This window comes from Carassius carassius, chromosome 3 (assembly GCF_963082965.1).
Source record: "Carassius carassius chromosome 3, fCarCar2.1, whole genome shotgun sequence".
Taxonomy (NCBI): Eukaryota; Metazoa; Chordata; class Actinopteri; order Cypriniformes; family Cyprinidae; genus Carassius; species Carassius carassius.
The window spans coordinates 5843908-5870564 of record NC_081757.1 but is presented as its reverse complement, the minus strand read 5'-3'; the positions used below and the strand labels follow the sequence as shown (position 1 = coordinate 5870564).

The 26657-nt window shown below is 36.4% G+C and overlaps 1 protein-coding gene across 7 annotated transcripts in view; it reads left to right on the top strand.

The window, feature by feature from the left end:
* The window catches only part of LOC132117369 (neuron navigator 2-like), a 197556-nt gene that overhangs the window by 128716 nt on the left and 42183 nt on the right, over positions 1–26657 (top strand). For 5 of the 7 annotated variants that reach the window (XM_059526653.1, XM_059526630.1, XM_059526638.1 and 2 more), the window contains 7 exons: positions 2889–3006; positions 8158–8210; positions 15587–15659; positions 16473–16683; positions 16990–17043; positions 19240–19373; positions 23937–25050. In XM_059526653.1, coding sequence (XP_059382636.1) covers positions 2889–3006; positions 8158–8210; positions 15587–15659; positions 16473–16683; positions 16990–17043; positions 19240–19373; positions 23937–25050 — 1757 coding nt within the window. Of the gene's footprint in view, positions 1–225; positions 448–2888; positions 3007–8157; positions 8211–15586; positions 15660–16472; positions 16684–16989; positions 17044–19239; positions 19374–23936; positions 25051–26657 lie in introns of those variants that run through there. The other 2 variants (XM_059526659.1, XM_059526645.1) reach the window with 2 other exon arrangements.

Genomic DNA, 26657 nt, shown 5'->3' with positions numbered 1-26657 from the left:
TGAGAGCCTTTGAACAGTGTTCTACCTCCCGCTTGAGCTTTAAGATGAGTCCAAGTGACAGCTGTTGCTAAATTGTTGAAAGTTTCCACACTCAGGAAACTCCGTTTGATATTCTCCGTCTTACTCACACAAGGTAGCTAAACACACTCATCAGCAAATGCATGCTAGAGCCACCTGTTCAGTTCTCCAGAGTTGTTCATGACAAATCAGCCCTAAAGGCATGTCTGAACTCCGAGAACAGCTCATGCTCGGGTCAAGAGTGGACTGTACAGAGCCACAAGCTCAGAAATACTAGATGCTGGTTTGACATCCACACAACAAAGCAGGATTTGTATGGGGCTGGATTTCTTAGTGCTGCTTTTGTGTGTGAGAGAGATGAGGGATTGTCACAATATTCTTTCAGCAGTGGGACTGAAGCATCATGCCTCGGTGATTCAGAATATAAAGGTCAGTATGTTTCAATGCATAACTCATCATAAGTGCTGATTCAGATGGCATGTGTATGAAGTTTTTTTTTTTGCTTTAAAGAAAAATGTCCCAATGGACACTGCTTTCATACAGATACATACACTACATTCACTTTATAAAGTCAGTTTTAGACATTTATTTTCTTTACACATAAATAAATACTTTTTTTTGACAAGTACAATACTGTTCAAAAGTATTTTTAATGCTTTTTTGAAAGAAAAATGTTGTGCTCACCAAGGCTGCATTTATTTGATACAGCTTTATTGTGAAAAATATTACCGTATTTTCCGGACTATAAGTCACACTTTTTTCATAGTTTGGCTGGTCCTGCGATTTATAGTCAGGTGCGACTTATTTATCAAAATTAAATTGACATGAACCAAGAGAAATTAACCAATAGAAAACATTACAGTGTACAGCCGCCAGAGGGCGCTCTATGCTGCTCAGTGCTTCTGTAAGCCTTCACTGCACACATATAGTGCCCTCTTGCGGCTGGAGATGGTAATGTTTTCTCTTGGTTCTTGGTTCTAAATAAATGTGACTTATAGTCCAGTGCGACTTATAGTCTGAAAAATACGTACACTTTAAAATAACTGTTTCCTATTTAAATATATATATATATATATATATATATATATATATATTTAAATATAATTAATGCAAAGCTGAATTTTCAGCATCATTACTCCAGTCTTCAGTGTCACATCATCCTTCAGAAATCATTCTGCTGCTCAAGAAACATTTCTCATTATTATCAATGTTGAAAACAGATGCGCTGTTTAATTATTTTTGTGGAAACTTTTAATAGATTGTTTAATGATAAGAAACTTCAAAATAACGGCATTTATTTAAAGTAGAAATATTTGTAACACTATGTATGTATGTATGTACTGTCACTTTTGATGTCATTTTCAATGCATAGTATAGTGACACTTACTGTATATAGAAAATCACGATAAATATTCAAATATTTATCTGTTTAATAGTTAAATACTTTGTTGAACAAATACTTTTTAGCATACTTTTTTAAACACTGTTTTAGTGTTATTCTACATACATGTAAAAATTTCAGCGAGTCCAGCATTTTAAAAAAAAAAACATTGTTACAGTATTGTTACAAATGTTGATATGGTCGCATAAACTGAATGCAATGCATATATACTCAATTTGTTTCTTGACCAACATTTTTTATGACATTATTAGCTATTTTATTGTTTACATGGTGGTGAGCAGGTTCAGTCTGACAGACAAGTGTGATCTGTAATTTTCTCTGCGTTACTTCGATCTTTTGTTGCTTGAAGGCATGTTTACGTTCACTGTACTGCCTTCACCTCACCTTTAATTACATCTGACTCATTTAACCCACAAACCTTCAAAGCATGAGCTGGATTTGTACATTTCTGCACTGACTTTGGTCATTGCTCTCCATAATTATATGGGCTTTGTGTGCTGTTTTAAGTCGAGATGACTCCAGCGAGAGCGATCGAGGGGTAGCGTGTGTTTATTTTGATGGCACAGGGACTCGGGGTGCACCTGTTTTTCCCATCGAGAAAACTGATTCCTCACATGAGTAACACTGCAGTAATACACACGGGCTTTATTTACCCATCAAACACACAACACAAGTTCTTCAACCCCTGTTGTGGGAATGTGTTTGACTACTGCCTGGCATTGTGCATAAAGCCTGCAAAACATCAAAAAAAAAAAAAAAAACTTTTCACTTTAATTGTGGCTTATGCAATGTAGCCTATATTGGCTTTTATATTATTTCAGATTGTGATATTAAAGTCAAATGGGAAAATACCATGGTATTTATATGTAAGTTCAAAGAATATCTTGGTATATGTAAGAAAGAATACAAAATAATAATAGCTAGCTACTACGTGTATAAAATAGCCATGGTCATATTTTGTTAATAAATGTAGGCTACTAGCCTGCTTTATGGAATATAGTTTTTTATGGAAGCTTTATTTTCCAAAATAACGTGACGGTTTTGGCAGCTCCGTGTTTTTTTAAATACTTGTTGCACTGCTTGTTTCCCGCTTTTCTTCACTTGTAAGGGGACCCGGGAATGTTTTTGGACAGACCCGCTCCAAACAGCAAAACAACAAATGACTCCTTTCAAACCCATTCAGAGGTTTAATTTAAGCTCCCTCGGGGTCTCCCTCCGCCTGTCCCAGCGAAGGGGCTTTTCTGTGATGTCAGACGGGAGAATTTGAGCATTATCGGTGCTGAATAACTTGAATGAGGCACAATGGAGCGGATTTGAATAGAGCGAGGAGAGACGCGGTGCTCAGTCCTCGCGCAGTCGCGCTTGCATGAATGTCATGAATCTTAGTTGTGAGAAACTTTTTTGTTGTTGTTGTTGTTGTTGTTGATGGATTGATTTCTAAACGAACTTTCTCTTTTCGTGGTGACAGATCTACACGGACTGGGCGAATCACTACTTGGCCAGATCGGGACACAAGCGGCTGATAAAAGACCTGCAGCAGGATGTGAGCGACGGCGTGCTGCTGGCTGAGATCATCCAGGTCATCGGTGAGCGATTCACTCTCTCCAAAACAGACATTAAGAGTCGATTAAATCATTTCTTTGAAAGGTGTACATACATAGGTCGTCCCATTTCGGGGTCTGCATCAAATTAAATGTACAAAAGCGATTGTATATACACGGAAAGAATATTAGATGCAAATAAAGTGTTCCCATTATTTTTTGCAAAATATAGGTGAGATAATGTCATTCAGCATAGGTTAACACGTGTAAAAATGAAACAACATATTTTAAATTATTAAAACTTCTTTCTGACGTGGGTAAAGCCTAGTGTTTGAAGGATAGTGGTAAGGATTGGTAGGCTAAAGATTTAAAATGACACTTTGAGGGGGCTGTACTGTGATAATTATTCATATTAAATATTAATTAATTAAAATGAGGCTTTTAAATGCCCTAAATATGCCTGACAAGATTTTATTTTGTTGTACAAACTTTGTTACACAGATGTTTTAGTGGGTGTCTTCTGTAAATCATGGTAAAATGTATGATAGTCATATTTTTCCCCCTCAAAATTAGAATTAAAATTTAACAGTCACATTCTTATAGTCACGAAATATTATGAATACATAATTTGTGGTGTATTATATAACTATGTATTTAGATTTAAGCAGTCCTCTTGAGTTTAAAGCATGCATTTATTATATTTGAGTACTGTGATAATTATTCATATTAAATATTAATGAATTAAACGGAGGCTTTTAAATGTCCTAAATAAGATTTTTTTGTTGTTGTTATACAATATTTGTTACACAGATGTTTTAGTGGGTGTCTTCTATAATTTTTCCCCCTTAAAATTTGAATTAAAATTTAACAGGAGTCACATTCTTACAGTCAAAATAGTATAAATACATAATTTGTGATGTATTATATGAATATATATTTAGATTTAAGCAGTCTTCTTGAGTTTAAAGCATGCATTTATTACATTTGACAAAAAAACAACATTATAAATACATATTTTGCCTAATTTATTTATTCATTCATTCAATTAATTCAGTCGTTTTGTGATTAATTTATGGATTAGTCTAAAATGAGTTAAATATGTAATAGAAAATGTAATATTTGCATTACTAGATAATCTATTTATATATTAGCAGTCCTCTTGAATTCAAAACCTGCTTTTTTGACTAAAATTTTAATTATTATACTAGAAATACATTTATAATATAACTTTACAACTTTTCACAACTACTTATGCTATTGTAAATAATGATACATTGTTTCGTTCATTCATTCATTCATTGTAATTGCCATTTTGTATGCTATTTCTATACTATTTTGTACAACCTAATAAGAAAATTGATCCATGTCAGCAGCTCTTCCCATGGACATGTAAAGTTTTGCATTACTTCTGTCCTCCTAAGATGTGTTGTAAGAGCCGGAGAGGATTTGGTTACTTAAGAGCAGAAAGCACTGTACAGTGTTCTGGGGTGAAGTGGTGTTAAATGACCCATCACTGTTGTCATCCCACATTGTCCTCCTGTGTTTTCTACATCTCAAGAGAATCAAACACTGGCCAGCTGAAGCTGAAATCCGACCTGCCCTGTCTGACAGACACAAATGCTGCATGCAACCAATGACATACTTCACATATATTTCTGTTAATGAGAGCTGATGGCTTTTGCCCTAAAGTTTTGAAAGTACATTTTGAAATAAGAAAATGCTTGAAATGGTGACAATACGGACATTTAAAGCTCACACCAACTTACAGTGGCCCCAAAAAGTAGACTTTGACCTTTGTATTGATAAAATAATGATTAAGTAGCAAATGATGTGGTCAATTACCAATTACTATTATACTAAATTACTAAATACCAATAATATCTCAAATGTTAAAAAAAACATTGGAAATGAATTCTGAGGTCTAATTTGTTTGCAGATGTCTCTTTAATAATTCTTTAAATCTAATGCAAGGCAGTTAATGCGTTCTTATTTGTGGCTTTTTTTATATATTTTGTAAACATTAATTCCATTTATTGTTAAGACTTTTTATCTTACAATTCTGAACTTTTTAGAGTTCACATCTCACAATTTTATTCAAATTTTAAGTTTACAACTCAACATTCAGCTTTTTTCTCCACATAATAAAAATAAAAAGGTTATTGTGTGTTTTTATCTCATGGTTCTGTTTTTTTTTCCTCTTCAGAATCGCAAGTTTAATTATTTTTTCCCTTCTTGTGAATTTCAGAATTTTGAGAAAAAAATCTGAATTGTCAGATAAACTCAGAACTGTAAGATAAAAGTCAGAATTCAGAATCAGAACAGAAGAGCTTTATTACCAAGTATGTTTACACACAGGAGCATCCAGTGCAGAAGAAAGTACAGACATAGTGCAGACATACATAGGAATAACAATAGGGATGTAATATAACACTAATATAAGAAAAAAACTGAATTAAATAATGTACTTTATACAGAGCAGAAGTATAGGAATTTTATTATCCACGATCTGCTCTGAACAGCTGCTAGCCCGGCAGATGAAGCCCGTTATCCGGAATGGATTCAATCAGCCAGGATTCAGTGAAGCACCGTTTTCATCCATTTTGTAAAGAAGGGAACAAACATTCACGAGATGAATGCTTGGGAGTGCAGTTCAAAAGCCACATGCGCGGAGCTCTACCAGAGCACCGGTGCATTTTTCTCTTCTGCGTCTGTATGCGCATTTGAACAGCACATCTGTACCTCTGACTACAATGTAAGTGAAAGTAGTGACATTTGCCAAGTATGGTAACTAGGGGTGTAACGGTACGTGTATTCGTACCGGACCGTTTTGGTACAGGGCTTTCGGTACGGTGCACGTGTGTACCGAATGACCGAATGCAATATTTTGTGCACGGGACATAGGTACATTTTCGTGTTTCCAAACGAACATATTAAGTGGCTGATTCTAGCTGATTCAGCTGATTCTAAGGCCGGTGACACACTGGCTGCGTGGCGTGAGGGTGGCGTTTCTGCTGCGGACCGTTTGCATGACGGCTGCTTCGCGTTTTCTGTGTCTTTACACACCAGAATCGTGCCTGATGCGGCGATGGCGCGCTGCTGCTACTGTAGGTGACATAGAGGAAGGCCGTCGACAGACCAGGATTTTGTCTTCATGACAACAATATCTATACTTCATGTTGAGCATAAATATAAAGCCTACTGATAAAGGACACCGTCAACAGTATTGACGGCAAAATAGACTATGTTTGACAGGTGCAATATGCCAGTGTGTCACCGGCCTAAGGATTTCAAAAGGCATCACGCGAGAGTGAACATCACTACAACTAGGAAAAAAACGATTGTAACTCAAACGCAGCTCCCGTCGGCATTTAAACAGACCTCTGCTCTTAATTCCGATCGGTCCAACGCAATAACGAAATCTGAGCAGGTCTAAAAACTGAAACTACAAGCTGGGATTTGTAATGCTGCACTGTAATCATAGTTATTTATTTAAATTTTCATTATATTTTATTATATGATATTGGTTTGAGACTGAGAGTATTTTATTTAGTGGAGAACTTTACAGCAGTATTTTATTTCTTATTCTTTTTTAACTGTATATATATTTTGTAAAAAGTATTTCAAAAAAGTGTAAACAAATTGTAAAAAAAAAGTTATAGTAAAAAATTAAGTTATAGTATAGTAATGAACAATCTGCAGTTTAATGTTTCCTTTTCTTTCCCTTACTGTACCGAAAATGAACCGAACCGTGACTTTAAAACCAAGGTACGTACCAAACCGTGATTTTTGTGTACCGTTACACCCCTAATGGTAACCCATACTCAGAATTGGTGCTCTGCATTTAACCCATCCAAGTGGAGCAGTGGGCAGCTATTTGCTCCTGTGCCCAGAGAGCAATTGTGACGTGACATTCAGCCAAGTATGGTGACCCATACATTTAACCCATCCAAAGTGCACACACACAGAGCAGTGAACACACACACACACACACACTGTGAACACACCCAGAGCAGTGGGCAGCCATTTATGCTGTGGTGCCCGGGGAGCAGTTGGGGGTTCGATGCCTTGCTCAAGGGCACCTAAGTCGTGGTATTGAGGGTGGAGAGAGCACTGTACATGCACTCCCCCCACCTACAATTCCTGCCGGCCCGAGAATCGAACTCACAACCCTTCGATTGTGAGTCCGACTCTCTAACCATTAGGCCACGACTTCCCCCATTGGTATTGAGGGTGGAAGAGAGCGCTGTTCTTTCACTCCCTGTACTGAGTGGGACTCGAACTTGCGACCTTTGGATTACAACTCCGACTCTCTAACCATTAGGCCACAGCTGCCCAAAGAATAATTATCACAGAGCGAGCCAGCCAGGAGTCGAACCTAGAATCTTCTGATCCGTAGTCAGACGCGTTATCCATTGTTTTGTCCAACAAACCATCTGAATAATCAAAAACTCTTAATCCTTAATTAAGTGTCGCTTAATGTTAAGGAGTTTGTCTCTGGACAAAACACAGAACAAACAAACAATAACGTCAGAAGAATTGCGGAGCTCAGCGTTGTGGCTGACATTTGAAGCGCCATCTCAATGTGTTTGTGAGATAAAAGGTGCCTGTTACCATTTTTATTATATTTTTATTGCTGAAACAGGCTTCCATATGAAATATCATTATAAAATAATATTTAAATCGCATGTTATTTATAAGACATGACCACCCAGTTGGTCCTCCGGTAGTCCGAGAGCCCCTCTGTTGAGACAGCCATCTCAGATGTATCTGTCCTCCATGCTTACTCACCTGACATCTTACACATTCCTGACACATTTTTCCCACCGCGCAGGAGGTAAAGTGATTCCTGCAGGCATGTAGCTGTCATTATAGCCATGCGTGCAGTTGTCAGCTGTGAGTGAACGGGCCTGTTTCAGCTGCCGTGGGGTGGGGGCTGGGGCTGGGGCCGGGCCCGCCGGGATGCAGGGTGGAGAGCAGTCACCCTCAGGAAAGCCCCAAAGCAGTCGCATCCCAGCAGGCCCTGCCACACAGTTGCTCAAACTGGATCTAGTTTCCACATTAGGGGTCAAAACTCCATCCGGCAGAGACACAGAAAGGACATACTGCACTTGAGGCTTACAATTAAAGAAATCTGTCCCTTATTTTCTTTTTTTAGCAATTAATTGGTTTGTATTTCTCTTTCTTTTTGGAAACCAGCAAATGAGAAGATTGAGGACATTAATGGATGCCCCAAGAGTCGTTCTCAGATGGTAAGACCTTGTGTTTTATTGCCTTCTGGTTGTGTTTTTTACTGCCAGTGTGATTTTATAATGACTTTAATGCAGTTTTGTGCACTAAAAGATATTGTTAGCTCTGTCCAGGGAAACATTAGGCATTAATATGTTCTTTTTTAAAGTTCTTGTATGTATACCTTTAAGATATGAATATGTACCAATTAGGAATAAATAAGGTATAAAGATGAACCTTTTAGATTTTTTACTTTAGGATACCACCCCAGTGTCTGCATTGTACCTTTTTTTTCTAAGTGTGTAATACAGTAGATTCTCGCTGATGTTGCCAGCGGGCTTATGGATATGCACTTTAATACTGTTATTTTTGCTTCTCTTGCGGTCTCTCTTTATAAACATCTGGTTTAAGGGGGGGTAGTTTGGCTGAAACTTAAAAAAACTCTCAAACCCATCAGTAAATGTGTAGGTTTGGAGGAAGCACAAGCCAGATTACAGACATAAAGAGCTATTTTAGCCAAGCCAAAGCTAAGCAAAACAAACCCTAGGAGTCTAAGTATCGCTGACGGTCATATCACACATGAACCAGGGGCAGCAGTTGGTTTTGACTTGTCTCGATTACAAAGGCGGTTGTCAAGCCTGATTGAACGCAATAAAGGAATCATTTTCAAAGGGCTTGAGGTCTATACGTGCGTTTTGTTGTTATTGGAGCTTCTGATTGTAATGGTGGTCTGTTGAGGCATTGCTCTTGTTTAGACAGTGATGAAACCCAACTGAAACCAGAGTATGTTGGGTTTGGAGGCTGGTGTGTTGCATTCTTTGGCCAACTAGCTTTATTAGAAAGAAAATGCTGCTGTAGTTGATAAGGATGGGAATCCTGAGGAATTTGAAGATTCAGTGATTCATATTCCTTGACAGTTCAATTATGTATTATTTACATTGTTTATAGTACTTTTTAGAATGAAATGTTTGGAAAAATAAACATGATATTAATTTTACGTGTTTACCAACAAATATAAACTAAATGTTTTTGAAAGAAGCCTTTTGTACCCACCAAGACTATGCCGAAAATACAGTAAAAACAGTAATATTGCAAAATATATTACAATTTAAAATAATGCTCTTCCCTTTTAATTTATTTAGTATATTACTAAATATCTGTTTTAATAAATGGAAATTATTTGGGATAGCAAAGCTGAATTTCAGAAATCATTCTTATATGCTGATTTGATTCTCAAAAATTATCTTTGCATTATCAAATGTAATATTTTTTGAACCCGTGATAGAATTTATTTATTTATTTTTTTAGTATAAATTGTATTAAAAGTAATCATTTATATCCCAAACAAGCGAACAAATAAACATAATATTTTTGTAAAAGAAGTGTTAACAGATTTTTGTAATGAGTTTTTTCATGCTTTTTATATGTGGCATCCCATAACTATATATTAAATAACAATTCTAAACAAACAAAAATATTGTAACATATTTAATACATTTATTAATTTATCTTTAATAAAAAATAATGCCACTGATGACAAGGGCATAATGTCTTTAATCACATAATAAAGTTATGACTTGTAGTTCAATAAGTGTATCAGATCAATTCAGTAAGCACTCTGATTCAACTGTTTTGATTCACAATATCAACTCATAAGAGTCATTCATTCAGGAATTGGGCTTCATTGGTCTCACTGCATGTTTTGGATTCACTGAAATGAACTGACTCACTAGAGTCATTAATTTAGCACTTAGACTCTGTGAATGAAACTGAATAGCCAGAAAAAAATAATGCATTAATAAAACCAAATATTGTGAAGATCATTAAATCCTGATACTTAAAAAAAGTATAACCTTTCAGGTGAAGGACCTGTTCTCATTCCCAGCCCAACCTTTGCTTGGAGCAGCTTCACAAAGAAAGTTTTGCTGGTCTTCTCAGATGTGAGTGGTACAGTAAATTAGGGGATAGGGGTAAGTTGAGTAGCAGGGGTCTGATTGTCCAACCACAGGAGCTGATCTCTTTTACCCCTCTCTCTCATCGCTATTTCTCACTGACTTCCTCTTTCTCTGGCTCCATCAATTAGCTCGTCCCCTTAGCAGAAAATTGCACCGTAATTTACTACTTTTAGACACACACTGTCTTTGTGTTCCCATTTTCTTTCTCTTTTTCTTTTCTTTACAGACAGCTTTCTCTCGTTCTGTAGCTGCGTGAATGCTCTGGTCTTTTGAATTCGTTCTTCTTCTAAAACTCAGCCGGTGGTGACTGTACGACTTTGTGCATAAATCCATGTGTAATTGTACATCACAGCAGGCGTTCAGTATTTATGCTGTCTTCCTGTATGTGAGTCACTCTAAAGCTGTTTAAATTCCAGCGTGTGTGTTTGTTTGTGTGCGTGTGTGTCTTTAGCTACGAAGCAAAGCAGTGCTGAAAGCAGGTGCAAGCAAAGCCATTATGCAAATATCACCATTGTGTGTTTTTATCAAGTGCGGGAATTGCACATCGCTCTGTGAATGGCTCTCTAGCAACAGCTTATGCTGGACATACACACGCTTGTGTTGATTAGCATAAAGATCCATTGGGCAGAGTAATATCACAGCGAGCGCTAATTGATGACAGGATACTTAACCTCAGCATTCAGATGGTTAAATATGTAAACACATTAAGCTAATCAATGGAGGGGTTTTGGCTCATATTGTAAAACCGAGGAGTAGAATTTGAATGCGTTTGTCACTATAACTTTGGAGGACCATAATATTGATGCAGCTAAGCATAGGCTAACTTTTATGGTACAGTTTTGATTGTGCTGAGTAAAATGCGGTACACAGCCTATTTGCATCATATTTTCAGAAGAAACATGGAATTAAATTATCAAAATAAAAATAAAGAAATGGGCATTACATAAGAGGCTTGATAAAGCTGAACAGAAAAGAAAGTGGTGGAGCAGTTCATTACAGTTTGATTAAAAAGTTTGACTAAAATTAATATACACTTGATTCATGCAGGAATATATATGTTTTAATTATTGTTTTTGAAAGAGGTCTCTTATTCCCACCCAGGCTGCATTTATTTCATAAAGATATGGCCATTTTTTTTTTTACTTTTTTTTTAGTTTAAATAACTGTTTTCTATATTAAAATATTTTTAAATGTAATTTATAGTGTTTTCAAAGCTGAATTTTCAGCATCATAACTCCAGTCTTCAGGATTCTAATTTAGTGTTTAAAAAAACATATCTTGAAACTGTTGTGCTGCTTTTTTGGTAATTTGTTCCAGTATTATTTAGAAAATAGTGCTATTATTAATTAAAAATTCTTTTGGTTAAACCAATATATTTTTGGAGTTTTAACAAAATATAGAAATGACAAAAAAAACTATCAGTATCAACTGCTTAAACCTTTCCTAAATAAATGTGGAGTGTTACTCTATTGAAACAATATATGTGTTACCTCTGGATATTGTGTGTTCATGTGATAGCTATTTCAGCAGTCTGGGCCAGCGTCAGATTCTCTCATTCACCTTTGGGACTGTTTTTACACCTGCTCGTTCCGTCTGATCCCTCTCAGATCATCCTCTCCTCCCCTTTAACCCAACAGTAGTGCAGACAAAGCAAAGCACAAGATTGCAGCATTTATGTCATTGGCTGTTGACACAGGGCTTCTAAAGCACACAGGAAATCTCAGTGTCGTAACCCTAACTCTCCTCCCTATGGTGTGTATTGACACAAACACGCTTGCTTCAGCTGAGTCATTCTCTGGTCACATGTTTGGGGGAAGTTAGCGAAGCAGTTAACATCACTTAGAGCAGCTTAAATTCATTTGCTCTATCACAAAAGATCATAAATCTAATTATTGCAGAGATCATATTGACAGGATGTTTGCCTGTCTTGTTTTTCACCTATAGTTAGTTAATATTTTCTTTTCGTGGTTTTCCAGAAAGCTAATAGTTACAATAAACAGCATTAAACGCTTTCCTGAATACTCTTGTCTTTTGTTTTGTTAGTTTAGGGGAACAATTATAAGGGGAATGATTGGCATGTTAATCTGATTTGGTTGGCTGTCAATCATCATGGGAGGGTTTTTGTGTGATGTGTGCTCAGGATAGGGAAGGAATCAAAACATGGTCCACATTCTTCTGTAGAGGCATCCATCAGTGCCTGTGTTTTCCTCCTCTTCTTTAAACGCTCGTTGTTCTTAAATTTATTTATTTTTCTCTTTTTTTTGTAATTTGAATGAGGGCTGGAGTAGATAAGTGCTGTAATGATGTTTTTGAATTTTCTTTGTTTTTTTTTCAAAGTACAAGAGTTCATTGTATGAAGACATACAGTCACATTCAGAGCCCAAAACTCACTTGTGAGAAAGAAGTGCATTTATTGATTCTAGGTTTGGCACAAATTTTGGACGTTATACATTGAATACAAGAGGCTAAAGTTTATTGAACAAAATCATTTTAATCGGATCTTTAGACTTTGAGTTGTGCAAATCTGAATTGAATAGAAAATGATCATAGAATAACTTAATTGTGTTATTAATTATTACAATTGTTATTAAGAGAAAAACATGCTTACATGAAAAAGTTTACCTCGGATGAAAAAAAGACCCTGTTCTACAGTAATTTTCTTGATATGCATGTGTCCCTTTTTTCATACAGCGTTTCATGTCAGTTCATAAACTGCTTTTTTTGTCACATGACCTACACGTCAATCATCACCTTAAATACATGCATTCTCTGTCTCTCTCCTCAACTCTAACCCACTGTCACATAAACACACTTACTTACACACAAGGAGGAGTTTATTAGAGAACCAGTGGTGACAAAAAATATAATGAAAGAGAGGGAAAAAACAACCAGAGGGATAGAGAGAGGCGCAGGCTGTCCCTGTCTTAAACAAGATTGTAGTCACAGAGGAGCAGATACACTCTTACAGTCTCTCACAGGTAACAAGCAGTGAGCTGAGATATATAAATGAAGCGCTTTTGTTTCAGGTACGGGCCTCTTGTTGCTTTAAGGGCTGCTTTAATTCAATTTGACATAGGATGCACATGGAAGAGGCAGTAAGAATTTAAAATGCTTTGATATTGTTATTTCTGATAGAAACGTGTTGTGACTAACATACAACCACGTATAGTCTGTAAATGGAAAGTAAATATGATTTTAAGTAAATTCAACATGTTGTTTAACTTCTTTGTGCCTTGTTGCTTTTAGTATTATTCAATAGAAAGAATACTTACATGTTGATAAAGTTTTTAGCATATACATTTTGCTTGAACAAGTGTTCAAGTTGTTAATATATTTGGAAAAAGCTTTAACATTGAGCTCAGATGTGCATTTTGTCATTATTATTGTGTTTTAGTGATAGACTCATATATATTAGATAATATCTGGTCATTTTGAGTTTTTTTCTATTTGCTTCCTTTATCCAAAACATGTGCCAATATTGATTGCTTGTTAGTGTATTGTAAGATTAGTTTAGCAACATGCAAGTCCAATTTTTCCATATTAAAAAAAATATATATATAAATATATATATATTGTTTAATAGTGTTGAAAATGAAGTGTTGATTTCACTGAATACAGTTTCGTGTATGTATTTACAGTCTTAAAATTGTAGTGTTTTAATTTTATTTAAATACATTTTAAATGTTATCCTATTTTATAATTTATTTATTTATTTAAGTAAAATAAACTACGCATTTTATTAGCCAGACTAGATTGGCATTGGTATTTGAAAAACACATATTGGTCAACTAGTGTTTTTCAGGAACACATTTCTGTGGCTGTGCTTGTTTGGTTTTGGTTAAGTGCTTGTTTTATGGCTCTGCAATCAGTTGTTTGCTTTTATTCCAGTAGGTTCTGATTTCTATTGACCCAGTGAGTTTTTAATGCAGCTATTATGAGAGTGTCATTCAGGGTGGTGTTTGCTCTCATGCATGACCATTTCTTAATCCATTCATATTGACTTCATATAATTTGATGCCTTGTGATTCAATTCACAGAGAGAAAGAGGATATAGATTAATTTCAGCCCCTCTCTCTGAGATATATTTTTATTTAGAAACGTTATTTTTAGTCCTGGACGTCAGGGATGTGGTTCCTTCAAAGGGTCAGACTCAGAGGAATCTAGAGCAGATTCTTTCCTCACATGTCTAGATCTCCCTTGACCCTGAAGGCCAGCAACTGCTGGCTGCCAGCAACTGGGACACAGTCAGTGAGGCTGAAATGTGTTGCTCTGTCTGACATAACTCACACTTGTGCTGACTAACTCCTGGAAGATGACCAGCTCTTCAATGCAGAACATGGGCAATAAATCAAAGCAATGCTCTATTAATTATACAGTGGCCTCCAAAAATATTGGGACAACTGAGCCACGGTTAAAAATGTATGAATTTCTTTGCATAACAAGTGACTTCTGCAAACAAATGATTCTGGAGTTTTTGTAGAATTTAATCTTCTTTTTAGCCTTTTTTTTTTTTTTTTTTTGCAGACTTAATGAATGAAGTTCCACCAATGTTTCAAAACAAACTACTTTATTTGTGAAATGTTTGAAAAGTGTATTTACTTGTGCTTTCTTTCTTTAACATTAATAATATTTTTTTATGTTCTGTTATTTAATGCAATGATATTCATACATTTTTAAGTGTACTGTAAATAAAGTGTCCAATATTGAACAAGTCACTTAGTCATTATTTATTTATAGGCTGGTGTATTCGTAAAAGTTGGTAATCGATAGGTAATACAGTTATGGCATGAATAGAGTTTACACTCTATACATGTTTTGAGAAACTACATATATTATTCTTACAGTATTTAAGAATATTTGTAATGTAATTTTTGTCATTTTTTATAGACTAGGCAAAAATTTATTAATGCAAGTATATGGTACATATTGGCTCTGTAAATAGAACGGGAGGCCATGATTATGGATAACCTTGACCCTAGAGTATGGTAAATATCATTGAAATACTCCTAGTAGAATCCACTTGACCTTTAAGTGTAGCCTATTACATCACTGTCCTCTCAGCCAATCAGATATGCTATGACACTAGGATTTGGCTGGGTCAGCGTCAGGTCCTCGACGGCGTCTCCTAGCAGCGGGGCAAATGTGATGCCCTCAATGATTGGCAGCAAAGGCTTTGCATACTGCTTTGACTGAGCAGCCAATCTATGGTCTCTGATAACACTACAGCTCCTAGAGTGAGTCACGTATTCAGCCACAGAGCAGATGTGAAGAAAACTCAATCTAGACTGCAACGAAACAGCATCTGTTCTGAACTTAACCCGGCCTGTTTGTTTTAGGTGATAATGGCCTTTCTGTGTTTACATGTGTGTGGGTTGTCATGATTTTTTGTATTTTAATGATCTCTACAGTGCTTATCCACATGCTCTCTCTGAATTTCTCTCTAGATCGAGAACATTGATGCCTGTCTGAGTTTCCTGGCAGCCAAAGGTGTGAACATACAGGGACTTTCAGCTGAAGGTAAAAAACACATTTTGTTAAAATACTAATTTACTAAGATTTTATTACAATTTTGATCTTTGATCTAGTTTTTCACACTTTAAATGATTAAGCCAAGGTTATTTTAACCGGGGTTATCTTGTTACAAGTTTCACACTGTTCATTCTTCACCCTTGTTTAGTTTCATCATTTGGGTAGTCCGGTTTCAAGGTTTTACATCTGTAAACCATTTGTCAATATTAATGTTTCTGGGTTATTTGCATATTTATGAGGTTAAAACTTTGACAAGTACAGCACACAATTTATGTGCTTTTGTGAATGCCTCTTTATCATTTAATGTGTTTTCCTTTACTTTTTTTGTTGTTGTTGTTGTGATTTTAACATTTCCCTCGTATGGTGAAAATAAACAAAGTACAGAAAAGTTTCTTTGACTGTACAAAGCACATTGATACTTAATAAAGCATGAGTAGTTTAGTATATAATTGGCTGTTTGTTGCAGAAAAACTTTCAAACACCTCATTCCATCTTTGTCGTAAATTTATTTAGACAGGGCTTTATATAATACAGATTGTTTCAAAGCAGCTTCATATTAATAAACAGGAAAATAATTAAAGCAGCTCAACAGAAGATAATTGTGTCATTATTCAGCTCAATTTAGTTCAGTGTTGGTTCAGTTCAGTAACTCAACATTGTAAAGTTGATCAATTATGAAATGAGTTCAGTTTAACTCTTAAGCAGCTCTTTTACTAATTGCTCCTAATTACTCTGAGAGAAAAGTGTCTGCCAAGTTCCATACTAAACGCCAATGTGTTGTTGAACATCTCTTGCTCATAGAGATCCGGAATGGAAACCTGAAAGCCATATTGGGGCTCTTCTTTAGCCTGTCTCGATACAAGCAGCAGCAGCAGACGACGAACAGACAGACGCACACACAACACACACATCCACACACTCCCTTAAGCCAGCAGAGCAGCGCCCCGGCCCAGCTGACCTCCACCTCACATGGGACGCACACACACAAAACACAGCCAGAGATGCAGTCCAGGTAACATCTATCTATCTATCTATCTATCTATCTATCTATCTATCTATCTATCTATCTATCTATCTATCTATCTATCTATCTATCTATCTATCTATCTATCTATCTATCTATCTATCTATCTATCTAGCGTTATGTTATGTAGATAGTTTGTGGATCGATTTGTTGCAGTCTGTCTATCTAAATGTGTCTTCATTCTCTTAGTGTTGCGATTGTGTGATGTTGTTTTAGTCACCACTCTCTGTGTTTGTCGGTCTCTCTCTCTTTATCTCTCTTTCTTCACTTGTTTCTCTTCTTCTTCCGATCTAGGGATGGCTCTCAGAGCAAACTCAAGTTTTCCATTGGTCAGAAAAAGTCTTCTAGGTAGCGCTCTCACTCTCATCCTGTGCTCTCGTGTAGTTCCTCTGCTGTCCACCTGCTCGTCATCACCCTCCTCTTCCTCACTTACTCTCTGCATGTTGTTTTGTGGTCTAATTCTACTCATGTGTGTTAAAGATTGTTCTGTGAAACTCAAATATTTGACTGTATCACTGTAGTTAAAAATTAAAAAAAAAAAAAAAAAAAAAAAAAAAAATATATATATATATATATATATATAAAATAATTCATACATTAATGATGCCTTATATTTTCAGAAATAACTGTAACAACAGTTAGGCTATAATTAAAAAGTATATTGCATTAAAACACATAGCCAGCACCATATTTCAGTTGTTTTATCATCATTTTGTCAATAGTGCATTACACTATTTAATGCATGTGCAGGTAATTATTGTGCATTTTAATGGATATATTAAAGTATTTGTATGGGTATTATAAAGCAAAGTATTTTTAAGTATTTTAACTGTGGTTACAGTTAGTAAAGAAAGCATATAACAGAATGCAATTGATAAGTGATTATGAATCGTGAATTATGAAAATGTTATGCATGTATATATTTAATTGATATCTATGTAACAGATGTATTGTTGGATAGCGACATCTATTAAATAGATGGATAAACTAGATTTATTCTAAATATTAAGAAGAAAACAATGCCTTGGTGAACTTTTTCTTGAATCTATCTGGCCAGACAGAATATGTGGACTCTGTCAGGTGATGTTACCCAATAACATGTCCCAGTGGAAGTGTCTGCTCAGTGAGCTGTAATAACTTTAAAACAACTGCTCTGTGTGATGCCCTGCTTGAGGAAATTAATTATTAATTGTGGTGTGTGACAGAAAGGTTGAGGTTGTAATTTTGGGATCAGTGAATGATGTGTTCGTGCCTTCAGTCACTAAGTGCTGTGTAAATGCATTTGAAATGCAAACGTGTAATGCGTTTTAGATAACTACACTAAAAATACTTTATTTAAAATTCCCAGTTTAAATATCAGCCCAATCTTTTATATTCCACCATTCGTTTTTTAGCAACATGTGACAAAGTGTTGCCATCTAATGGTGGATAGTTATAACTGCAGGTAAGCCTTCCACAGATTTGAGGTGCATTTTTAGGCAAGCAGGAAATTAAAGAAAGAGAAAAATATTACTATTTTCCATACTTATGAGAAAATGTCAAGGCAACACAATAGAGAGCAATGTGATTAGCAGCATAGGTCACAACAGATATTCCTGTATTTTACATGACATTGACGTGACATTTACCTAGACTTGATGGTTAGGTGAGATTAGTCTGTTTGTGTGTCAATCATGAGGCCTTAAAGGACTGAATGAGAAATGTCACATTAGAATCACAAATCTTCATCATAGAGACGTTTACTGGGGTTTTATTGATGTTTCTTTTTTTTAAGTCAATATATGTCTCTATTTTAATATGTTAGATTTTAAGATTGGTTTAGACTCCTGTACACTTCAGTTTTAAGATGTGCTTTTTTAAATAGTTAATATTTATAATACTTTTTGTAATTTATAGTATGTGTATATACTAAATATTTTACTTCTATTATATTCTTTCCCTGGTCAGCATCTGCATAAAGCTGTGGTGTTAAACTAAATATCTAAACCTTAAACAAGGCACACAATGCTTGGAAAAAAAAAACTTTTTTAAAATGCACCAGTTTTGCAGAAATAAATACATTGTTAAGGGTTATTTATTGTTGCAATTCTCAGAAGCACAGTGTACTATTTGCTAGCTAAGTTATGCTGGAGGGATTCACTACTGATGCACTGAACAGATCCTCCGTCACTGCGTAAATGAAAAAGTGCACCAAAGCAATTTAAAGAGTTTTTGCTGCTGGGGAGAGGAGATGTTTTTTTTGTTTGTTTGTTTTTGAGCTTCATTAACTGGGAATGAACTGAATAAGACTGGTCCTAAAGCAAGAGACTCTGAGGAAGGCACAAACATTTATATATATATATATATATATATATATATATATATATATGAACTCTTCAGGCATTAAGCAACCATATAGCAATCACTCAGAATGCATTAGCAATCCCATCACAATGCAAACACCAACAACACTGAGCACAAGTTCTGCACTGACAAGGAGCACGCACATTATCTTCAGAAAATGTGTGAATATTGTTAATATTTTTTGCTCTCTGGCTGTCACAGATTGCCTGGCCCCACCTCGAGGATGTCCACTGCAGGCAGTGAGAGTTCTCCTCGAGGGTCCATCAGTTCAGCAGGGAATCGCCGCAGTCAGGTGTTCAGCGATAAAGCCAAACCTGCAGCAGCTCAGGCCAAAGGTAAAGCCAACGTGACCGTCTTTAAAGTGAAGTGACCTCTGGTCAGGATTTCATTAAAGAGCTTTTGTGTGGCAGCTGGCGTGTGAATGTAAAACAGATTTGAACAAGCTTGTCTTTACAGAGTCCTTCCACTTTTTATATTATCTGTGATTGTATCATGCCTAGGCAAATTAATCTGTTTTCTGTATTTTATTTATTCAAAAAATGCTGACTAGCTACAGCCCCTGGCAATGTTTAAAGAAAAATTTGATAGTAAAAAAAGATATCCTAAGGAAAGTTTTAGATGGACTAGAAAAAAACTGTCTCATGTTTTAGTTATGTATGGCAAGATTTGTGATATGAATAAGGTATGTTTATGATTTTTTTCTTTCTCCAAATTAAATTTGTCATATGTAGTTTGAACAGTAATGGAGCATTCTTCTCCATTTTAAATAAAAGCTATGGAGCTAGACTTTATTTACTCTGTGGGCTGTGTGCATGTACTACACTATGTTTTCAAATTATATATATATATATATATATATATTTTTTTTTTTTATCAATGTTAATGCAATCAATTCAGCAGAAATGCATTAAATTGAAATTGAAGGCACAGGAACTTTCTGTTCATCAAAGAATGCTGAAAAAAATATATCATGGTATACAATTTTCAACATGGATAATAATAAGAAATCAAATGTTGAGCAGCAGCAGAAAACAAAAGCGGACTTTCTACAGGAAGGTGTTGCATTTTAAACATTTTCTGGAATAACGTGCGCTGATGAATTACACTTTATAAGATAAACTGGGTCAGTTCTGAGTTCATGTTGACTTTAAGCGGTCACTGTGCACATTTCTGTTGTGTGTGACGGAGCTGTGCTGAGTTTAGAGTAGTTAATGTAGCAGTCAGTGCTGGAAATAACTGCTTATAATGATCTTGAGTGAAGCTAGTCACACAACCCCTAGCTGAGATGTTTGAAAGATGTTGCAAATGTGCCGTGTGTGTGTGTGTGTGTGTGTGTGGTACTAGCTTTGAAAGCAGAGTGAGCGAAGCTTAGGAAGTTTCTGCATTAATTGGGCTCCAATTAGTGTGTTCTGGCCCTGAGAAAGTGGTGGCAGTGAAAGAGTCACAGAAAGAAGAAGGTTTCCACAGTGTCATGCTTTAGGCAGTCTGTCCTGTTTTTCTATTTTTTACTGTATGTTTGTACATATTCCTAAGTGAGCAAAGCATTTGAAAGAAAAATTCAAAGCAGGTTCTTCTAATGGTAGACTTTGCAAACTGCTTGCCCATGTTCACCTTTTTAAAAGGTTTTCTTGAATAATCTGACTTTAATATCTGACTCTTGTGCCGTTGAAGAGTTCAGATGTTTTGGTCTTGTGACAGTGAAAGTTAGTAAATGGTGTCAGCCGACCGATTCTCCCATAATGCATTTAGCTCTGTTATTTTGCGTGTGACCTGCTTAATGCAAAGCAGAGGGAGATTGTGAATCACAGAGCAACGGAGCACAACTCTTCTGTGTGTGTGCCATCATTCTGACACTGTTGAAACAGACATGAGCCGGTTCTGAGATGACCCGAGTCAAGAGTGGGCTAGAAAGAAAATTTTAAAGCAGACAAGAAAAAAATCACCTTTTATGTTTTCAGAGATTTAAATCAGTTTTCTAGACCAATAAGTCCTTTTAAAATCAGTGCTGTAAAAAGCAGTATTTGTAAAGCTGTCATTTTATGCAGTTTGATTTTATTTTAAAAGCAGTAGTTTTTATTTTATTTTATTTGAGAAATGTTTTTATACATAACATAATTTTTCCATTTAAGGGATAGTCTACCCCCCCCCAAAAAAAAGAACATTATTTACTCATCCTCATGTTGATCCAAATCTGTATGACTCGCTTTCTTCTGTGGAACATGGAGGGAAAAAAGGTTTTTTAAAGAATGTTGGTGACAAAACAGTTCCCATTGATTCCCTTTGTCCAAATGGAACTGGATATGAAGAAAGAAGAATAAGGAAGATGATACAGGTTTGGAACAACATGTTCATTTTTTGGGTGAACTTTTACCTTATGGTCCGGTCCATATGTTGTTTAAATGTTTATTTACAGCAATTGCTGTATTTGTGTATAATATTGGCTTAATTAAATACTAGCCTAATCAGGCATGTTTGCATGATGAATACAAGATAAAAATATGACCAATAACAACTGGAATTATTTTACAATCCCATGATGACTGTATTTAACAACAGAGGGGAAAAACACTGACAAGGTGCAGTATGAAATGGGGTGGTCATCTGAGACTAATGATAGCTGTTATTCTGCCGTGGAGAAATAAACACTTAAATATGGACGTTAAGAGGAACTGAGACGGGCCACAAACCATGAGGGCAGCAAGTTGCTCTAGAGTTTCCCTATGACATAAGAGCAATAGGATTATTTTTTCCCGATGTTTTGCAGTTTATTGTCATATGGTCTGTTTCTGGACAAAAACTGCTCAACTTTTTCTCTCCCTCAACTTTCACTTCTATAACCAAGGTCTTTTTTCCATACAGTCCCCTTCTCGGCCCCTCTCTTTCCTCTCTCTACCTATTGGAAGTCATTAGTGGTCTGACCCACTTCTCTCTGGCTGGCATGGCTAATTGGACCTTAATCACTTCCTAATTGCCGCTTTGTTTCTGTGGCGCTCATTAAATGCCAAACTGAATGAGATGGGAACAGTGTTTTACCCCCAATGTCAGATCGTTAAATAAAATATACAGATAAACTCTGAACCTGAAAAATAAGAAAAACATTTGAGTGAAATCGGTTGATAAGTGTTAAGTATCTGTGAGAAACATTCAGCACTCCGACTAGGCACTCAGTGGGATAAACCTATAGTTTTTGATCTCATTTGTAATGTGCAGCATTAGTTTTGTTTACAGTTTTTTGGGCACTGAGTCTGGACCACCGGCCGGCTGACAGAGTGAGTGTGTTGAGCGTGATCTAGAGGCTCAGAGGGAGGGGGCAGGACAGAAGGACAGCGGGGTTTTTGTGCGAGAACTGTTTGCAGTTAGTGTTTTATTTGCAGTGTAGCTCCTGGACTACTGAGACACTACAGGCTGGACCGACGGTGAAACCAGCTCACTTTAACAAATGGACCTGCCAGGTGAATGGGAGACGGATAACATGCTGATTTCATTACAATTTTTATGTTTTTCTTTGCCTTTTATAAACAGATTTCTTACTATTAGTATGATTATAATTGACATTTTTAGATTATTTCATATGAGCAATGCATGTCATTCTGCAAAGTTTGGCTGATTTAACTGTTTGTTTTCAAGGACTTTTTTATTATTCTGTTGTGCTAAAATGCATGTTTATTTCATCAGTTAACACTGGCTAATTATAGATTTTCATGCATTATTTAACATTTCGGTTTTGGTATAGTTTATACTTCATGTCTGTTGTTTAAAGGAAGTTTTGATTGTGTATGTCACATAGAGCACGATAGTTAAATTTGGCCTCCAGTGTTTGAATGGGCATTAAAGTCTTTCTCGCTGTGTTAGTGTAAACAGTTTAGAATGGATCTCATTCGGCTGTCTGCTGCTCACTAATAGAATAACATTAGCTTAGGAGTAACTAGCCTTTTATGGCCAGGGCGAACAGTTTCAATATTCATCTCCGGTTAAACTTTTTTTCTGTTTTCCGTAGCCTTTGATTCAGTTTGCTTTAATTTTGGCTTTATTTCCCTGGTTCCCAGGTACTTTTTCCACAACATCTATTTGGTTTTCAGATCCGATCTTTAGGACTGACTGCTCATCAGTGTTGTTGTTGTATCTGTTGCTATAGTAATGATGTATGTGTCAGAGCAGTGCCAAGAAACTATCTCATTTATGATGTGATGTGTTCCATAATTATGAAAAACCACATGAAGTGTGATCGGACTGTTTGACTGATTTGCAAAAATGAGATTTTGATTGGATTTCAAACACATTTCGATGCGGTGTATCTGCAAAATTGCATAGATGTAAATGTAACGTAAGTTTAAATAGTAAGATTACTAAAACTGAAATAAAAAACTTAACTTAAATAGATGGAACTTAAATAGAATGTTATAGAGAACATTAAAATAAAAATAAACAAACTGATAAATATATATATATATATATATATATATATATATATATATATATTATTTTTTTATTTTAATGTTCTCTATAATATTCTATTTAAGTTCCATTTATTTATTTATTTTTTCAGTTTTAGTAATCTTACAATTTAAACAAATTTTTTTTTTGCCCATCTTGACCAGGACTAGGATTGTATTTCTTTGGGACCTTCCTGGTTTAATAAATCATTAAAAAAGAAAGAAAAGGAATGTTAATTCAAAATATGAACATATCCTATAATAGTGAATACACTAAAATAACATTGGACCATTCAAACTCAGATACATTTCTGGTTCTAAGAGGAAATCTGATTTAATTCAAATTCTGATTTGTATGAACTTCTCTTCACTCCTCCTCTCACATATGCAATCCAACTTTCTCCATGACTGTCTCTTTGATTTTCCTGTGTTTCACCATCCCCTCTCATGTAATTTCCTCTCCAGAATCATCAGAGAGTGTCTCCTCACAAGGCGTGACTGAGCACACTCTGTCATCCCCTGCGTCCGCCTTCACCTCTGTTAGCACCAGCACTGTGGCATCTTCATCATCATCAGCCATCCCCCAGCCCAACTCAAGTAACAAACCCTGGAGAAGCAAATCTCAGAGCACCAAGCACACTGCTACCTCCACCGCTCCCTCCACGGTGCTTTCCATCAAACCAGATCTCCAAGCCAAGCAGCCCGTGCCTGCAGAGCCCCCACCGAAAGCTGTGCCTCAGAAGTCCATGCTGGAGAAACTCAAACTTTTCAACAGCAAAGGAGGCTCCAAGTCATCTACGCAAGCAGAGGGCGCCGTTACGCCGACAGAGTCAAAAGTTGAAAGAGTCGAGATTGGTTACAATACAAAACCCACTGAGGAAATGGATGGTAATGTCAGGCCCACGAACGGATCGAGTGCCGTTATGACGACAACCAGCAGCCCAAAGATTGCACTAAAGGGCATCGCACAACGGACTTTTAGCCGGGCACTCACAGCAAAAAAAGCCTCAACTAAATCCATAGATAAAGAAAAGGAAAAAGAACGAGCTAAAGAAAAAGACAAAAATGGAAAAGAGGGGTCAAAGCGTGTTCCTTCCTTAGAAAAGGTAGAGATCAAAGAGGAAGTTAGGGAGGAAGTTGTTCCCTCAAGCAGGGTTGCTCCCTCCGAGGCAGAGCCCAGGAAAGCCTCTAAGATCGCCAGCTTCATACCCAAAGGCGGCAAAGTGGGAGGCAACAAGAAAGATAGCCCTGCCCCTGTGCAAAGTGGAATTCCAAAACCAGGAAGTAAAAACACTGGAAATGGAGCGGTAAAAAGTTCAGCGTTGCCCCTCGGTGGTAAAGACAATGAGAGGCCTCGCAGTATGCGTCTGGGAGGGGGACTGGGACTTCATAGGGACAGCCGGCATTCCTCGTCCTCTTCCAGCCTGGCTTCCACTGAGGGGAAAGGACACCACAGCGCCGCCCCTGTGGCCAACGGAACACAATCCACGGCCTGCAACACAATCAGTGTGCAGCTGCCTCAGCCACAGCAGCAGTACAGCCACCCCAACACAGCCACCGTAGCACCCTTCATGTATAGGTGAGACTCGTCCTGGGATCTACATCTGGAGGAGGATAAAACTATACATTAAAAAAATACATAGATTTAGATCAAAGGAGAAACTCAAACCAGATGTAGATATCATGGGGTGGGGGGGGTTGTCTTTTGACCTAGACCGCTAAGTAGTAGTTTTTTTTCTTTTCTTTTCTTTTCTTTTTTTCTTTACTGAAACTAGTTAAAAAGGTTTTACTATTTAAAAGGTTTTTGTTAATTGTAACAAAACTGAAATAAATCTAAATACTAAATAATACTAAATAAAAATATTAGTCGGAAAAATCTAAATTAGATATGTTGCTTTGCCAACAAACTGAACTAAAATAAGCTGAAGTACCTAAGTTAGTAAAGACAAAACTGAAATAATAATAAGAATATATAGATTAATCTAGATTTATTCCAAGATTACAGTGAGATTAATCTAGATTACCGTATTTCCCGGACTATAAATCACACTTTTTTTCATAGTTTGGCTGGTCCTGCGACTTATAGTCAGGTGCGACTTATTTATCAAAATTAATTTGACATGAACCAAGAGAAATGAACTAAGAGACCTGAACCAAGAGAAAACATTACCGTCTACAGCCGCGAGAGGGCACTCTATGCTGCTCAGTGCTCCTGTAGCCTTCACTGAAAACAAGGAGTGCCCTCTCGCGGCTGGAGACGGTAATGTTTTCTATTGGTTCTAAATAAATGCGACTTATACTCCAGTGTGACTTATATATGTTTTTTTCCTCATCATGACGTATTTTTGGACTGATGCGACTTGTACTCAGGTGCGACTTATAGTCCAAAAAACATGGTAAAAAAATTAATCTATGCCCACCACTATATATATATATATATATATATATTTATATATTTCCGACTAATATTTATATTTAGTATTATTTAGTATTTAGATTTATTTCAGCTTTGTTTCAATTAACAAAAACCTTTTTAATAGTCTAGTTTCAGTAAAGAAAAGAAAAGAAAAGAAAAAAACTACTACTTACCGGTCTAAGTCAAAAGACAACCCCCCCCCCCCCCCACCCCATGATATCTAGATCTGATTTGGGTTTCTCAAATGGCTCATTTGAATTCTGCCGAAGGCGTTCAAAATATGTGTTACCCAAATAAAATAATGACTAAAAGTAACGTTAAGTCTTTTTGAATGGGTTTCTTAAGACAGGTGGTGCATTAGACCAGGGGCTCATCTCCTGTTTCCAAAATATGGCGTTATTTTATGGCTTCAGTTCCCTGTCAAATGTCGAGAGCGCATTATTGTAGCACGAAAGTACATTAATATAATGCGCGAGCTCGAATCTCTCTGGTCCCTCGCGGAAAATATAATGTGCCCGAGCGCGAATCTTTCTCTCCTCGAGCGAGAATATAATGTGTGTAGCGCGAATCTCTCTGCTCGCACGCGCTCTCAGATAAACGTTGCTCTTTTAAGAATTTTGCCACATTATGCCACATTTTAAGTGCAGGCATACTCTCTGAGCGAGCCCAGAGAAAATTCTTACAAGAGCAACGTTTATCTGAGAGCGCGCACCCAGTTCCTGCCCGCGAGCAGAGAGATTCGCGCTCGCGCATTATATTAATGTACTTTC